Here is a 17308-nt window from a genome sequence, read left to right on the forward strand (position 1 = left end):
ACCACATTCATATTGAACATCCTCCATACCACATTCATCTTGAACATTCTCCATACCACATTCATCATCCTCCATACCACATTCATCTTGAACATTCTCCATACCACATTCATCATCCTCCATACCACATTCATATTGAACATTCTCCATACCACATTCATATTGAACATTCTCCATACCACATTCATTTTGAACATTCTCCATACCACATTCATTTTGAACATTCTCCATACCACATTAATTTTGAACATTCTCCATACCACATTAATTTTGAACATTCTCCATACCACATTAATTTTGAACATTCTCCATACCACATTCATTTTGAACATTCTCCATACCACATTCATATTGAACATTCTCCATACCACATTCATATTGAACATTCTCCATACCACATGCATCTTGAACATTCTCCATACCACATTAATCTTGAACATTCTCCATACCACATTCATCTTGAACATTCTCCATTCATCTTGAACATTCTCCATTCCACATTCATCTTGAACATTCTCCATACCACATTCATGTTGAACATTCTCCATTCCACATTCATGTTGAACATTCTCCATACCACATTCTGTATTGTGACAGAACAGTTGTAGTCACAGTAGTGCTTTCCTGTATTGTTGACATACTCCCCCAATATGAACTGTTTGTGAGTGAGCAGGGTCATGCACACAGTTGGGTCGGGGGCAAAAGGGCATGTTGGTGTGTGTGTGTGTGTGTGTGTGAGAGAGAGAACCAGGCTCTACTTACTAAACTGTGTGGTGAGTTGTTGCTCTGAGAACAGGGTGTCAGAGTTCACCGTCCTCTTGAAGTGTTTCTCCAGGATGGACTGGATAGTGGAGGCCTCCTCTGGCTTCCTGACCCGCCCAGCCAGCAGCATGAACCCTGAGACACACACACACACACACTTCAACAATCCTAAATACTTAGGTGAAAAGACATTACCATTGAAGTGAAGTAGAACATGATTTCACACATAAGTCCCACTGAAAAACAACAGACAGAGAAAGCAATAGAGACAAAAGCAGATGATAGTTTGTCGTATAAGATGGGACAAAATTGCTGCTGTGATCCTATTGGGCCTTACCGTCATCAGCCAAATGCTGCAGCCAATCGCGGGAGGCATCTGTCTGCTCCTCCAGCCGATAGCGGTCAGCCCAGCGGAAGAGATCTCTCAGGGTGATGAAGCCATGTTTCCCAGCAAACACCGTAGATCCCCTGCGAAGAGACTACACACACACACACACACACAGTGAGTTATAAAATTAGAACACACCATTACCTTATTGCCAATGGCAATGAGTTAACATATGAAAGGAGATTAAATATGAGACAGTCACCTGGAGTTCCTGCATGACTTTGACCAGCTTGGAGCAGTAGGATGGAGGAAGACTACATCTCTGGCAGAGGATGGTCTCTAGCTCATCACTAGGCAACTCGTCAAAGTGAAGCTCCACAAAACGATTCCTGAAGGCCCTGGACAGCACCTGAGGGGAGAGAAATTATATTGCCCTCGCTGAGACCTGGTCTACCAAACTACACTTTCATCACCATCCTAATTCCTGTGCCCGAAGGAACAGATCCCATGGTGCTCAATGAGCGTAGAAAATGTGTGCTTGCTTGTCTTGCACTATTTATGGCTGTGAAATAACCAAAACTACACTATCCCAATATAATCCTAATAACCCACTATGGCCCGAGTCACACGTACCTTTCTGCCTCCGTAGAGACCAGGAGGATTCTGGGTAGCAAACAGCATGAATCGGGGGTGCGCTTTGATCACTTCCTGTGTCTCTGCGACAAACAGCTCCCTGTTGTCGTCCAGCAGTCTGTTGAGGGCCTCGAGGACGTCAGTAGGGGCCAAGTTCAACTCATCCAGAATAATCCAGTATCCTTTCCTCATGGCGTCAATCAGAACGCCTACAGGGGAAACATACAGAGACACACACGCAGAGGCACACACACAAAAAGAAGACATTACACCGTGATCATGAACAGAACAGTCTGTGTGAGACACTGACTGCAGGGCTACAGTGTAGAACTGGCCGTACCCTCTTTGAAGATCAGCTTGCCCTTGCCGTCAGAGGAGTAGCAGCCGATGTACTCCTGGATGTCTGTGTGCTCGTGGTTGTTGATCCTGACACACTGGTTCCCCGTGGCTGCTGCTATCCACCTGACCAGGCTGGTCTTTCCCACCGAGGTCTCTCCTTGGATCAGGACAGGGTGGCTCCTGAAGAACAAACAAATATAGAATATTTCTAGTAGAGCCGGTTCGTGTCTGTGTTTCAATGTGCACTTAGTGGAAGAGGAATTGGCTGACCTCAAGTGTAGAGGTCATGGATGTGTCCCAAATGGCACCCTTTCCCTAGTGCACTAGTAGTGCACTAGGGAAAGAGTGCCATTTGAGACGCCAACTGTGTCCAGAGAAGAAGGGCAGAGAAACAATCAAGAACTTACTGGGGACGACTGACCTGTGGTGAGGTCGTGTAGAATTGCCCTGTGGTGAGGTCGTGTAGAATTGACCTGTGGTGAGGTCGTGTAGAATTGGGTAGTGTCTGTTTTTAGTTGTGTTTCAATTGTGCAATTGATTTTCCTTGGACTGAAGTGTGAAGGGCATGTATGCATCCCTAATGGCACCCTATTCCCTAGTGCACAAATTCTGACCAGAGCCTAGGGATTAGTGCACTGTGTAGGGAATAGGGTGCCATTTGGGACAGAGCCCATGTGTCCAGATAAGACTAAATTAACCTCGTAATGAAGGGCAGAGAAACAATTGAGCACTGGGAACGATTGACCTGTGGTCAGGTCATGGCAACTACTCTCCACCACGACAACAGCAGCAGCAGCAATGTGGGAAAGTCATGTCATCTTTACGGCAGCAGTGATGACACAACCAATATTAGCCAATACAACTCATGTGACGCTCATTGTGCCAGCAACAGGTTGACGATACAACAGACAGTGGCTACTAGGACTGTACCACAGGTATTGACTAGGTTGACTGATAGATCCAGGGGGACGGGGGACAGCAGAAAGGGGAGCTCAGTTTTCTTACCCAGCAGACACCACCCTGGCCAGGTCACGCAGGTTAAGCTTGACGGAGGTGGTGAGGATGTAGCTGGGGTCCAGAGCCGGCTCCATCTCCCCCTGGGATACCCAGTAGCCCTCCATCTGAATGCAGGGCCGCCCCGTGGGCTCCGGGATGGGCTGTGGGGAAACACAGGGAGAACCATGTCTACTGAGGAATCTCATATTGAGGAATTATTAAGCTTTTTCTTAATTATCCATCAATCTCAATTAATACAAATATGGAATCAATAAAGTCATATTACAGGCCTGCAGTATTACCTGCTTCAGACACTTGATGTTTCCCCCCATGATGTGTTGACACACCAGTTTCTGGACCATTGGATGGGAGCTGCGGTCCAGCTGGGTAAGGAAACTCAAACAGAAGCCCTGGAAAAAGAGACCGATGGAGAATCTGGTCACATCTGAACCTATTTTCCAATCAATGAAGTTACTAAGGATATCAATATACAGTGCATTCAGGAAACTATTCAGACCCCGACTTTTTCCACATGACAGCCTTATTCTAAAATGGATTAAATATTCCCCCCATCAATCTACACACAATACCCTATACAGACAAGCCAAAAACTGGTTTAGAATTTTTTGCAAATGCGTTAAAAAATTATTATTTTTTAAATCACATCAACATAAGTATTCAGACCCTTTACCCTTTACTTAAGTATTCAGACCCTTTACTTTGTTGAAGCACCTCTGGCAGCGATTACATCCTTGAATCGTCATTGATATGACGCTACAAGCTTTGCACACCTGAGTTTCTCTAATTCTTCCCTGCAGATCTTCTCAAGCGCTGTCAGGTTTGATGAGCAGCATAGCTGTACAGCTATTTTCAGGTCTCTCAAGAAATGTTTGATCTGGTTCAAGTCCGGGCTCTGGCTGAGCCACTCAAGGACATTGAGACTTGTCCAGACGCCACACCTGCGTTGTCTTGGCTGTGTGCTGAGGGTCGTTGTCCTGTTGGAACGTGAACCTCCACCCCAGTCTGAGGTCCTGAGCACTCTGGTGCAGGTTTTCATTAAGGATCTCTGTGTACTTTGCTATGTTCATTTTTCTCTCAATCCTGACTAGTCTCCCAGTCCCTGCCTCTGAAAAACCTCCCCACAACATGATGCTGCCACCACCATGCGTCACCGTAGAGATGGTGCCACATTTCCTCCAGATGTGAAGCTTGGCATTCAGGCCAAAGAGTTCAATCTTGGTTTCATCAGACCAGAGAATCTTGTTTCTCATGGTCTAAGAGTCCTTTAGTTACCTTTTGGCAAACTCCAAGCAGGCTGTCATGTGACTTTTACTGAGGAGTGGCTTATGTATGGCCACTCTACCATAAAGGCCTGATTGGTGGAGTGTTGCAGAGATGGGAGAACTTTCCGGAAGGGCAACCATCTCCACAGAGGAACTCTGGAGCTCTGTCCAAGTGACCATTGGGTTCTTTGTCACATCCCTGACCAAGGCCCTTCTCCCCCGATTACTCAGTTTTGCCAGGCAGCCAGCTCTAGGGAGAGTCTTGGTGGTTCCAAACTTATGTAAATAAGGTACTTCTGTTGTTTATTTTGAATAAATTAGCAGAAATAAATAAAAATCTGTTTTTGTTTTGTCATTATGGGTATTGTGTGTAGATTGATGAGATGTTTTTTTTTTTTATCAATTTGAGAATAAAGCTGTAACGTAACAAAATGTGGAAAAAGTCAAGGGGCCTGAATAATTTCCGAATGTACTGTATGCTTATTTAGTCAATATAAAGGATGTCGAAATCAATGCTGGGAGAGCTCTGGCCTCCTACCTCGTAGAGAGAGCGCTGGACGCTGTAGCAGGGGTTGGCTGCCACATACTTCAGTGCCCTGCAGAGGGTACGCAGGCTGTAGTGGGGATGGTGTCCAGTCCCGTCCACCAGTTTGGAGGTAGCCTCCTTACGCACCGTCAGGTAAAAGCTGCAGCAGCAAATACATGTTTTTTATTCAAATCTATCAATTAATCAATCAAATCAGCAATCAATATGACATGACATTCAACGTGACTTTGTGGAAACTTGATGAGCCACGTGATGCATATGACAGAGGACAGTATGTAATCTGACCCCTGACCTTATAATCCCGTTGATGACGTTCTTATTGGGGTTCAGGCCTTTCAGGTAGTCAGACACCAGGATGCGCAAGTCTCCTTCATTCTCCAGCTCCTCCACATACAGCTCAGTGAACCTGGGAAAGAAAGAGAGCAGCATGTCAAACCACAGCTAGTTGGGCCGCCAGATCCCGAACAGCTAGTTGGGCCGCCAGATCCCGAACAGCTAGTTGGGCCGCCAGATCCTGAACAGCTAGTTGGGCCGCCAGATCCTGAACAGCTAGTTGGGCCGCCAGATCCCGAACAGCTAGTTGGGCCGCCAGATCCCGAACAGCTAGTTGGGCCGCCAGATCCTGAACAGCTAGTTGGGCCGCCAGATCCTGAACAGCTAGTTGGGCCGCCAGATCCTGAACAGCTAGTTGGGCCGCCAGATCCCGAACAGCTAGTTGGGCCGCCAGATCCTGAACAGCTAGTTGGGCTGCCAGATCCTGATAAGGTAGTAGGTTTGCCAGTATGCTCATAAGTTAAAGACATTTCAGTCAAACACCAGGCCAGCTCAGCCCTTGTTCTAACCTGTTCCGTATGCCCAGGGGCAGGTTCCTCTTCCCCACGTCAGTCGCTGGGTTCATGCAGGCAAAGAGACGGAAGTCTGGATGGCGAACCAGGGGCTCTGTACAAAAAAAAAAAAGACATTTAATTCCAGTAGCAGCATCAAAGTGATCATATTTCCAAGGTCATAATCAGTTAATACCTTCATGACCAAAGCCATGACAATAACAATATGCAATGTATTACATGTAATGCAACAGTGATATAAAGTGTTATAACATGTCATAACATGCTATGGAGAGCAGTGGGCGCCTCACCAGTGTCTCCGCGGTCCAGCAGCACCAGAGAGCCGGCGGTGCCTTCCAGCAGGCCACTCAGACACTCCAGAGTCTCTGCTGCAGCCAGGTTCATCTCATCCAGCAGGATCCACTCTCCCTTCTTCACCGCCTGGGCCAGAGTCCCCTGTAGAGAGACACACACGGTTTAAAATCACAGCAGGTTGGTGGTCAACAGGGATATGTAGTGTGTGTGTGTGTGTGTGAGAGAGTGAGACAATTTAGGTAAACCTTTACCTCTACAAAGGCAAAGACCAGTGCGGTCTCACAGGCTCTGATCTGCTGCTGTGTCTGAGCCAGCCTCACGGCCAGGGTTTCCCACTGCTCCTGCAGCAAGGCGGCTGGGGAAATCAGCACACAAAAACAGACTGAGAACAGCCTAAGGCAACACTCACATTTCTGTCACAGTGAGAGTAGGAGTAAGCTATTCAAGACAAGAAGGAATGAAGGTACTTCTTTTGGTTGTTTTCCAAATGGCAACACGTATCTATATGATGCACTACAGTGCCTTCCAAAAGTATTCACACCCCTTGATTTTTTCCACATTCAGTTATGTTACAGTCTGGATTTTAAATTAATTAAAGTTCATGTACATACATAGTGTTTAACATGATTTTTGAATGACTACCTCATCTTTGTACCTCACATATTCAATTATCTGTAAGGTCCCTCTGTCAAGCAGTGAATTTCAAGCACAGATTCATCCACAAAGACCATGGAGGTTTTAAAGAAGGGCAACTGTTTTTTAAAAAGCAGGCAATGAATAGCCCTTTGAACTTGGTGAAGTTATTACACATTGGAAGGTGTATCAAAACACCCAGTCACTACAAAGATACAGCCGTCCTTCCTAGCTCAGTTGCCGGAGAGGAAGGAAACCGCTCAGGGATTTCACCATGAGGCCAAATCCAGAATTTAATGGCAGTGATAGGAGAAAACTGAGGATGGATCAACAACATTGTAGTTACTCCACAAAACTAACCTAATTAACAGAGTGAAAAGAAGGAAGCCTGCACAGAATAAAAATATTCCAAAACATGCAGTGTGTGCAACAAGGCACTAAATAAGGACAATAACCTAAAACACAAGGCCAAATCTACTCTGGAGTTGCTTACCAAGAGGACAGTGAATGTTCCTCAGTGGCCGACTTACAGTTTTGACTTAAAATATACAGTTGAAGTCGGAGGTTTACATACACCTTAGCCAAATATATTTAAACTCAGTGTTTCACAATTCCTGACATTTAATTCTTGTACAAATTCCCTGTCTTAGGTCAGTTAGGATCACCACTTTATTTTAAGAATGTGAAATGTCAGAATAATAGTAGAGATGATTTATTTCAGCTTTTATTTCTTTCATCACATTCCCAGTCAGGTTGCAAGCCTCCCTCTTTTTCCTCCAAACATAACGATGGTCATTATGGCCAACAGTTCTATTTTGTTTCATCAGACCAGAAGACATTCCTCCAAAAAGTACGATCTTTGTCCCCACGTGCAGTTGCAAACCGTAGTCTGGCTTTTTTTATGGCGGTTTGGGAGCAGCGGCTTCTTCCTTGCTAAGCGGCCTATCAGGTTACTTTTGTACCTGTTTCTACCAGCATCTTCACAAGGTCCTTTGCTGTTGTTCTGGGATTGATTTGCACTTTTCACACCAAAGTACGTTCATCTCCAGGAGGTAGAACGCGTCTCCTTCCTGAGCGGTATGACGGCTGCGTGGTCCCACGCGGTATAACGGCTGTGTGGTCCCATGCTGTTTATACTTGCGTACTATTGTTTGTACAGATGAATGTGGTACCTTCAGGCATTTGGAAATTGCTCCCAAGGATGAACCAGACTTGTGGAGGTCTACAATTGTGTTTCTGAGGTCTTGGCTGATTGCTTTTCCCATGATGTCAAGCAAAGAGGCACTGAGTTTGAAGGTAGGCCTTGAAATACCCACAGGTACACCTCCAATTGACTCAAATGATGTCAATTGGCCTATCAGAAGCTTCTAAAGCCATAACATCATTTTATGGAATTTTCCAAGCTGTTTCAAGGCACAGTCAATTTAGTGTATGTAAACATCTGATCCACTGGAATTGTAATACAGTGAAATAATCTGTCTGTAAACAATTGTTGGAAAAAAGACTTGTGTCATGCACAAAGTAGATGTCCTAACCGACTTGCCAAAACTATAGTTTGTTATCAAGAAATGTGCGGAGTGGTTGAAAAACGAGTTTTAATGAATCCAACCTAAGTGTATGTAAACTTCCGAATTCAACTGTACCTGAAAATCTAGAGAACAAAAAAAAATCAAGAACTGAAAATGGTTGTCAAGCAATCATCAACAACCAATTTGACAGAGCTTGATTAAGTTTAAAAAGAATAAATGGGCAAATGTTGTACAATCCAGTTGTGGAAAATTCTTTGAGACTTACCCAGAAAGATTCACAACTGTAATCACTGCCAAAGGTGCTTCTACAGTATTGACTCAGGGGTGTGAATATTTATGTGAATAATGTTCTAACATGTCTAAAAACATGTTTTCTCTGTCACTATGGGGTATTGTACACAGATAAAAACATGATTTAAAAAATGTAATCAATTCTGAATTCAGGCACCACAAATGTGGAATAAGTCAAGGGGTATGAAAACTTTCTGAAGCCATTTTTAAAAATGTTACCTTTATTTAACCAGGCAAGTCAGTTAAGAACAAATTCTTATTTTCAATGACGGCCTAGGAACAGGGGCAGAACGACAGATTTGTACCTTGTCAGCTCAGGGGTTTGAACTTACAACCTTCCGGTTACTAGTCCAACGCTCTAACCACTAGGCTATCATGCCGCCCATTAGGGAATAGGGTGTCATTTGGGGATGCCAACAATATCTACAGAGTGTGGTGGTACCATTGTTTTTTTCCTGCAGCTCCGACTTGCTGAGGGCCGACTTGCAAACGTGGTCCATGAGCTTAAGGAGGTCCTGCCAGCGCTTGCCCCTGAAGCAGGTCTGCACGTGGCCCAGGAAGGTCAGGTTCTGCTTGCGGGAGTAGGTCTGGGAGAACACGTCCTCGAAGGCCTCACGCAAGGGCAGCAGGATCAGCTTGTGGTCCACTGGTTTATACCTTAGATCAGGGAAGAGAATATGCCTACTCAGTACCAATGCAGGCCAGGGTAATATCCCTGTCTGAATATGCTGGTAAGTTCATACAAGAAAAGGACTAATTCCCTTACCCTCCTAGCAGGTCAGCTGTATCACTCTGCTGGTTCATATTCACCACCCGTAACCTGTGTCCTAGAGAGGGAGCGAGAGAGAAGGGGAACATAGGTGTTGGTTAGTGGGTACCCACTATACCATGTTGTCCGAGAGAAGCTTTCTGGCAGAGTGTTGCGTCTCACCAGTGATTCCAGCCAGGTACTGCACAGTGGATGTCTTGCCCGTGCCCGTCTCTCCGACCAACAGAATGGGCTCACCCTGGGTAACACACACTGCTAGCTGTTCCAAAAGCACTGCAGAGGGCCGCGTGGCAGCAAATGTCTGCTTCTCACTGTGCACATTGAGATACACATAGGTTAGGTTACACTTTTACTCAAATTTTACCTACAACAATTTCAAAATGCATATACTTGAAACCAGGTCAAAATATATATTAATAATACATTCATCAACAAATATACTTTTTTGTTCCCCCCAATTGTAGATTTCCAAAGGTGCCTTTCTGATGTGATTTTAGTCATATGCTGAGGACTGGAATATTTGCTGGTTTATCAAAGTGTGTAGTTAGGGATCAATTCAATGTTTATTCAATCAACCAGCGGGAGTCTATTTGGCTGGGCAAGTGTTGGGCCTGGCAAAGCGATAGTAACGTCCATATTGTCTAAACAGACAGGTTACGGGCACAGACTGGCAGGGCTGGCAGCCTGACTCAGTGTGTTCCATAAGCGACAGCTGCCAGGCAAATATCGGACTACTAACCCTTATGTGGCCGGGTACTTAATTGACTTTAACAAATTGCAGTGCATCAGATGGCAACTAATTCGATTTAGGGTCACACATTTTGCTGACTTACTTGCAGATGCGGACCACTTCGTTCTGCTTCCGTTCCAGGGTCACTCTGCCCACCAAGGCCTCCAGCTCTGTGACAGAGATGCCAGGCTGGTACATCTGGCAGAAATGTGCAGCCTGAGAGGCAAACGACCATAGAAATAAGAATTAATAGAATGGCTTGGAAGTTCTAACCTTAGAAATAAGAATTAATTCATGTATTCTTATTTCTATGCACACAACCATCATGTCAACAGTCAACAACCATCACCGTGTCTGAGTCCAATAAAGCACCTGTGGCAAATGGCACTCAAATGGCTCTGGTCAAAAGTAGTGCCCTATATAGGGAATAGAGTGCCATTTGGGACTAGCTCTATGTCAGGAGACTGTAGATCATACATCATGTCCTAAAGTACGACAAACTTGTACATCAGTACTGAACTGGTTTTGATATACTGTCAGCAGAGGCCCATCATTTCCAGTGATGCTGGACTTACCTTCTCTTTGGAGATGTTGAGCTTGCTCCCGATGACCTCAGCCATGCACAGCCTCCTCTCTGGTCGGGATAGCATAGCTGTAAAGCAGTCTAGGGCCTAAAAGGGGGGAAAGCCGCAAAACAGTACAGTTAACAAGAGCATTCTTTTTTTGGGCGGCAAATTGTTAAAAGTTTCTGACACGGTTACAGCTACATTGATTTTCCATTCAAATATGGATTGTGCTAACTCAATGAATCTATTCGCAGTCCATACTAAACTTTGTTCAACCAACCCAATCCACAGTCAGTCCTGGTTCAGGAGGCTAACCCTAAAGAGCCATGAAAAAAAGTGTTGAACACATCGAGCCCTATTACGGCTAAAGGATTTTCCATCCTGACATAGATTAGGTAATAACCTTAACAGAGTCTAACCTTGCCAGTTCTACATAGCCACAGAGTTCTAAGAGACAAGTTTAAAATGATCCGTGGTGAACAACAGTTCAAGCCCGAAATCTTCTTTAACATAGTAAACAATGGCAGGAGGGTGACAACATTGCAATGACAGCCTGTGCTGCTGTGACTCGAGGCTCACCTCTAAGAAGACATGTTGAGCGGTGGCAGAAGAGGTGCTGTCAAAGTTACTGCTGATCCTCTCACACCATTTCAGCAGGTCTCTGTAAAATATGGAGTAGAAGTTACATAAGGGCTCTCCAACCCTGTTCCTGGAGAGCTACCCTCCTGTAGGTTCTCACTCCAACCCTGTTCCTGGAGAGCTACCCTCCTGTAGGTTTTCACTCCAACCCTGTTGCTGGAGAGCTACCCTCCTGTAGGTTTACACTCCAACCCTGTTCCTGGAGAGCTACCCTCCTGTAGGTTTACACTCCAACCCTGTTCCTGGAGAGCTACCCTCCTGTAGGTTTACACTCCAACCCTGTTCCTGGAGAGCTACCCTCCTGTAGGTTTTCACTCCAACCCTGTTCCTGGAGAGCTACCCTCCTGTATGTTTACACTCCAACTCTGTTCCTGGAGAGCTACCCTCCTGTAGGTTCTCACTCCAACCCTGTTCCTGGAGAGCTACCCCCTGTAGGTTCACACTCCAACCCTGTTCCTGGAGAGCTACCCTCCTGTAGGTTTACACTCCAACCCTGTTCCTGGAGAGCTACCCTCCTGTAGGTTTACACTCCAACCCTGTTCCTGGAGAGCTACCCTCCTGTAGGTTTACACTCCAACCCTGTTCCTGGAGAGCTACCCTCCTGTAGGTTTTCACTCCAACCCTGTTCCTGGAGAGCTACCCTCCTGTATGTTTACACTCCAACTCTGTTCCTGGAGAGCTACCCTCCTGTAGGTTCTCACTCCAACCCTGTTCCTGGAGAGCTACCCCCTGTAGGTTCACACTCCAACCCTGTTCCTGGAGAGCTACCCCCCTGTAGGTTTTCACTCCAACCCTGTTCCTAGAGAGCTACCCTCCTGTAGGTTCTCACTCCAACCCTGTTCCTGGAGAGCTACCCCCTGTAGGTTCACACTCCAACCCTGTTCCTGGAGAGCTACCCTCCTGTAGGTTTTCACTCCAACCCTGTTCCTAGAGAGCTACTCCCCTGTAGGTTTACACTCCAACCCTGTTCCTGGAAAGCTACCCTCCTCTAGGTTCTCACTCCAACCCTGTTCCTGGAGAGCTCCCCTCCTGTAGGTTCTCACTCCAACCCTGTTCCTGGAGAGCTCCACTCCTGTATGTTTTCACTCCAACTCTGTTCCTGGAGAGCTACCCTCCTGTATGTTTTCACTCCAACTCTGTTCCTGGAGAGCTAATCTCCTGTAGGTTTTCACTCCAACCACAGTTGAAACTAACCTGATTCACTTTATCAACCACTATATTATTAGAATCAGGTGCGCTAGATTAAGGTTGGAGTGAAAATCTACAGGACGGTTACTCTCCAGGAACAGGGTTGAAGAGCCCTGGGTTACATAAATATGGCAATGATAAACAGAGGAGTTGGCTTAAGGACACAGATTTAGGACCAGGTTAAGTTTTCCATCAATGATTGGAGAAAAGATTCAGCTGAGAAACAGTTGATCCAATAGGGTTGTCCTGACCTACATTCTGTCCTGACCTACATAAGAGCTTACTTAGCAGGCCAGGTTGCAAACTCAAATGAAAACAACATTCTTTATGTACATTAACTGCAGTGATGCATGCAGCTCTAAAATAATAATTATCCAAGTGGCCCACAGCAGCGTATGGAACAACATGCTCACATTTTGATTTTACACCAAGGGAAAAGCCCTGAGCCCAACACGTACACACAGGTATTCCCCGTATGAACCCTTACAAATGGGTGAAAAACAAGTGGCCTCCACAAAATTAGAGGATCAGGTCTGAACTGGTTACCTAATGATAAGGGCTGTCCTGGTGTAACGTCTAGCATCTGTGGATCCAGCTCTATAGAAAAGAACGGTCCAATCGATGGGCCATCGAGCGCAGGCAGCAGCACCCAGTGGAAAGCTAATTAAAGTCCTGAGGGCTAGCTGCCTGGTCATTTCATCTCCCAGTGGGCCAGTGCAGATCCTAATGTAAACCCCACAACCCACCTCTGCTCTGGGACGCATGTGGTGGGATGGATGGGGCCACTGGGTTTACCTGTATCTGGGGATTGACCATTACTGTAGATCTGAGCAGCTAGGGAATCATGACAATGAGTTCATCACCAGTTCATACTGGCAGAGAGACAGTGTCATCTTTCAATGCAGCGGGAAAAATATTGTGTATAGACACCTATGGTGGGAATCAGATAAACCATGAGAACTGAACATGAATAAATTGCTCATTGCTACAAAATGAGACAGAAAAGCTAAAGGTAAATAAAAGGGGGGAGCTGAAAATAAGAGCATATATTTTTATTGTATTTAACTAGGTGAGTCAGTTAAGAACAAATTCTTATTAACACTGACGACCTACCAAAAGGCCTCCTGCGAGGAAGGGGTCCTGGGATTAAAAATAAACACAATATATATACAGATCAACACACACACACACACATCACAACAAGAGAGACAACACAACATAAAGGGAGACCTAAGACAACAACATAGCAATGCAGCAACACATGACAACACAGCATGGTAGCAACACAACATAACAACATGGTAGCAGCCATAGCATGCCATTACCTCAGTGACAGTCCCCTCCCCTCCAGGGATGTGGTCTTGTCCTCCAGCCTGTGATGAGACACCTCTGGTGCATGAATACTGTCTGTGTGGCCCAGTGCCACCGGGTCAGGGTGCCTCTCTCCAGTCAGCTGGCAGTAGATGTCAAGGAGGCGCTCCACCACAACCGTTAGGTTAGGGTACCGGTTCACCAGCACCTGCACAGGCAAAGAACAACAGTTAAAGAGAGATTTAAAGAGAATTAAAACAATGCTTCAATTGCAAATTATATCCAAGTTTCCAAAGGCAAAGAACAACACGACTGTTAGCTTCAGGAACTTCATTAGTAAGATAAAACTGGTTATAAAGTACAGTGCGATTAGGATTCTGTAGTACATCATGCTAGAAAAAAAACACACTTGAAACAGAGGATACACTGGTCATTATATAGACCACAGGGAATTGATGTGGACTCCATTGGATCATGTCCTCAGTCGTCTCACCTTCTTCAGTTCCTCTCGTGTCATGTTTCCAATCTGTAGTTTAGTCCAGTACTTGTCCAAGAGAGCTGCGTGGGTGTTCTGTGGCCTGTACCAGCCTCCGGCACTGTGGAACATTCTACACACAAAACATCCCAGTTATTTTCTGTGTAAAAGGAGGACGATATTCATAGGGTCACACATGGGCCACATGACATTCTTACCTTCTCGTAGCAAAGAATTGGAAGCCTGGAGCCACTTCAATGCAGTCCTCCCGTCCTGGGATCATCAGCTGTTTATTCTCCATCAAGGGAAGGAGTACAGATATCTGCAAGGCATACAACTCATTTGATAAAATACCTTGTAGCCTTGAACCTACTACTACAGTAATAACTACATTAACAGGTCACTTCATGTAATTCCATGCGTGATTCAGCTGTGCAAAAACCCACCACATCCAGAGGAGCATGGTCAATGTCCTCCAACAGGATCCAATGTCCTTTAGAGACAGCCTGTGTCAGGGAACCTGGCTGCCACACAAACTTCCCTGGGATATCAGTACAGCGATACATCCCAAGCAACATCTGCAATAAACCAGCAAAGAGATTAGATCATTCCTATCAACCATTCAAAAACAGTAGAATGCGCTCAGAGGACGACACTAGAGTTCCAGGAAAAATATAAAGTACCAGTCAAAAGTTTGGACACACCTACTCATTCAAGGGTTTCTTTATTTGTACTATTTTCTAGATTGTAGAATAATAGTGAAGACATCAAAACTATGAAATAATACAAATGGAATCATCTAGTAACCAATAAAGTGTTAAACAAATCGAAATATATTGTATGAGATTCTTCAAAGCAGCCACCATTTGCCTTGATGACAGCTTTACACACACTTGGCATTCTCTCAACCAGCTTCACCTGGAATGCTTTTCCAAAAAAGTCTTGAAAAGTCTTGAAGGAGTTGCCACATATGCTGAGCACTTGGCTGGCTGCTTTTCCTTCACTCTGCGGTCCAACTCATCCCAAACCGTCTCAGTTGAGTTGAGGTTGGGTGATTGTGGAGGCCAGGTCATCTGATACATACAGCACTCCATCACTCTCCTTCTTGGTCAAATAGCCCTTACACAGCCTGGAGGTGTGTTGGGTCATTGTCCTGTTGAAAACAAATGAAAGTCCCACTAAGCGCAAACCATATGGGATGGCGTATCGATGCAGAATGCTCTGGTAGCCATATTGCTTAAGTGTGCCTTCAATTCTAAATTAATCTCTGACAGTGTCACCAGCAAAGCACCCCCACACCACCTCCTCCATGCTTCACGTGGGAACCACACATGCAGAGATCATCCATTCACCTACTCTGCGTCTCACAAAGACACAGTGGTTGGAACCAAAAATCTCAAGTTTGGACTCAGACCAAAAGGACAGATTTCCATTGGTGTAATGGCCATTGCTCGTGTTTCTTGGCCCAAGCAAGTCTCTTCTTCTTATTGGTGTCCTTTAGTCGTGGTTTCTTTGCAGCAATTTGACCATGAAGTCCTGATTCAAAAAGTATGTATTTGGGCCGCAATTTCTGAGGCAGTTAACTCTTATGAACTCATTTTTTATTTCACCTTTATTTAACCAGGTAGGCTAGTTGAGAACAAGTTCTCATTTGCAACTGCGACCTGGCCAAGATAAAGCATAGCAGTGTGAACAGACAACACAGAGTTACACATGGAGTAAACAATTAACAAGTCAATAACACAGTAGAAAAAATGAGAGTCTATATTCATTGTGTGCAAAAGGCATGAGGAGGTAGGCGAATAATTACAATTTTGCAGATTAACACTGGAGTGATAAATGATCAGATGGTCATGTACAGGTAGAGATATTGGTGTGCAAAAGAGCATTAAAGTAAATAAATATAAACAGTATGGGGATGAGGTAGGTAAAATTGGGTGGGTTATTTACAGATAGACTATGTACAGCTGCAGCGATCGGTTAGCCTCTCAGATAGCAGATGTTTGAAGTTGGTGAGGGAGATAAAAGTCTCCAACTTCAGCGATTTTTGCAATTCGTTCCAGTCACAGGCAGCAGAGAACTGGAACGAAAGGCGGCCAAATGAGGTGTTGGCTTTAGGGATGATCAGTGAGATACACCTGCTGGAGCGCGTGTTACGGGTGGGTGTTGCCATCGTGACCAGTGAACTGAGATAAGGCGGAGCTTTACCTAGCATGGACTTGTAGATGACCTGGAGCCAGTGGGTCTGGCGACGAATATGTAGCGAGGGCCAGCCGACTAGAGCATACAGGTCACAGTGGTGGGTGGTATAAGGTGCTTTAGTAACAAAACGGATGGCACTGTGATAAACTGCATCCAGTTTGCTGAGTAGAGTCCTCTGCAGCAGAGGTAATTTTGGGTCTTCCTTTCCTGTGGCAGTTCTCATGAGAGCCAGTTTCATCAAAGAGCTTGATGGTTTTTGCAACTGCGCTTGAAGAAACTTGAAAAGTTCTTGAAATGTTCCGGATTAACTGACCTGCATGTCTTAAAGTAATGATGGACTGTTATTTTGCTTTGTTTATTTGAGCTGCTCTTGCCATATTATGGACATGGTATTTTACTAAATAGGGATATATTCTGTATAGCACCCCTACCTTGCCACAACAACTGATCGGCTCAAACGCATTAAGCAGAAAATCTATTATTTAAAAAAGTACACATGTTAATTGAAATGCACCTCATGAAGCTAGTTGAGATAATGCCAAAAGTGTGCAACGCTGTCATCAAGGCAAAGGGTGGCTACTTTGAAGAAGCTCAAATATAAAATACTATTTTGGTTACTACATGATTGATGATACATATGGGGCGGCAGGTAGCCAAGTGGTTAGAGTACTGGGCCAGTAACCGAAAGGTTGCTACATCATATCCCCGAGCAGACAAGGTAAAAATCTGTTGTTCTGCCCCTGAACAAGGCAGTTAACCCACAGTTCCTAGGACATCATTGAACATTTGATCTTAACTGATTTGCCTAGATAAAAGTTTTTTTAAATTGTATTTTATGATTCCACATGTGATTTCATAGTTTTAATGTCTTCACTATTATTCTACAATGTAGAAAACAGTAAAGATAAAGAAAAAAAATTGAATGAGTAGGTACAGTTGAAGTCGAAA

General features: G+C 44.8%; 1 protein-coding gene across 2 annotated transcripts in view; it reads right to left on the bottom strand.

The window, feature by feature from the left end:
• The window catches only part of LOC110529504 (midasin), a 62270-nt gene that overhangs the window by 40583 nt on the left and 4379 nt on the right, over positions 1-17308 (bottom strand). For both annotated transcript variants that reach the window (XM_036984899.1, XM_036984898.1), the window contains exons 7-28: positions 14605-14736; positions 14377-14480; positions 14177-14291; positions 13698-13891; positions 11125-11206; positions 10555-10650; positions 10083-10195; positions 9412-9560; positions 9247-9307; positions 8923-9137; positions 6279-6382; positions 6024-6168; positions 5731-5827; positions 5181-5294; positions 4880-5027; positions 3361-3468; positions 3068-3219; positions 2064-2242; positions 1724-1932; positions 1353-1499; positions 1100-1241; positions 763-897 (exon numbers count right to left, since the gene is read on the bottom strand). In XM_036984899.1, the coding sequence (XP_036840794.1) occupies positions 763-897; positions 1100-1241; positions 1353-1499; positions 1724-1932; positions 2064-2242; positions 3068-3219; positions 3361-3468; positions 4880-5027; positions 5181-5294; positions 5731-5827; positions 6024-6168; positions 6279-6382; positions 8923-9137; positions 9247-9307; positions 9412-9560; positions 10083-10195; positions 10555-10650; positions 11125-11206; positions 13698-13891; positions 14177-14291; positions 14377-14480; positions 14605-14736 (2941 nt within the window). The remainder of the gene's footprint in view (positions 1-762; positions 898-1099; positions 1242-1352; positions 1500-1723; positions 1933-2063; positions 2243-3067; positions 3220-3360; positions 3469-4879; positions 5028-5180; positions 5295-5730; positions 5828-6023; positions 6169-6278; positions 6383-8922; positions 9138-9246; positions 9308-9411; positions 9561-10082; positions 10196-10554; positions 10651-11124; positions 11207-13697; positions 13892-14176; positions 14292-14376; positions 14481-14604; positions 14737-17308) is intronic.

This window comes from Oncorhynchus mykiss, chromosome 8 (genome assembly GCF_013265735.2).
Source record: "Oncorhynchus mykiss isolate Arlee chromosome 8, USDA_OmykA_1.1, whole genome shotgun sequence".
Classification (NCBI taxonomy): domain Eukaryota; kingdom Metazoa; phylum Chordata; class Actinopteri; order Salmoniformes; family Salmonidae; genus Oncorhynchus; species Oncorhynchus mykiss.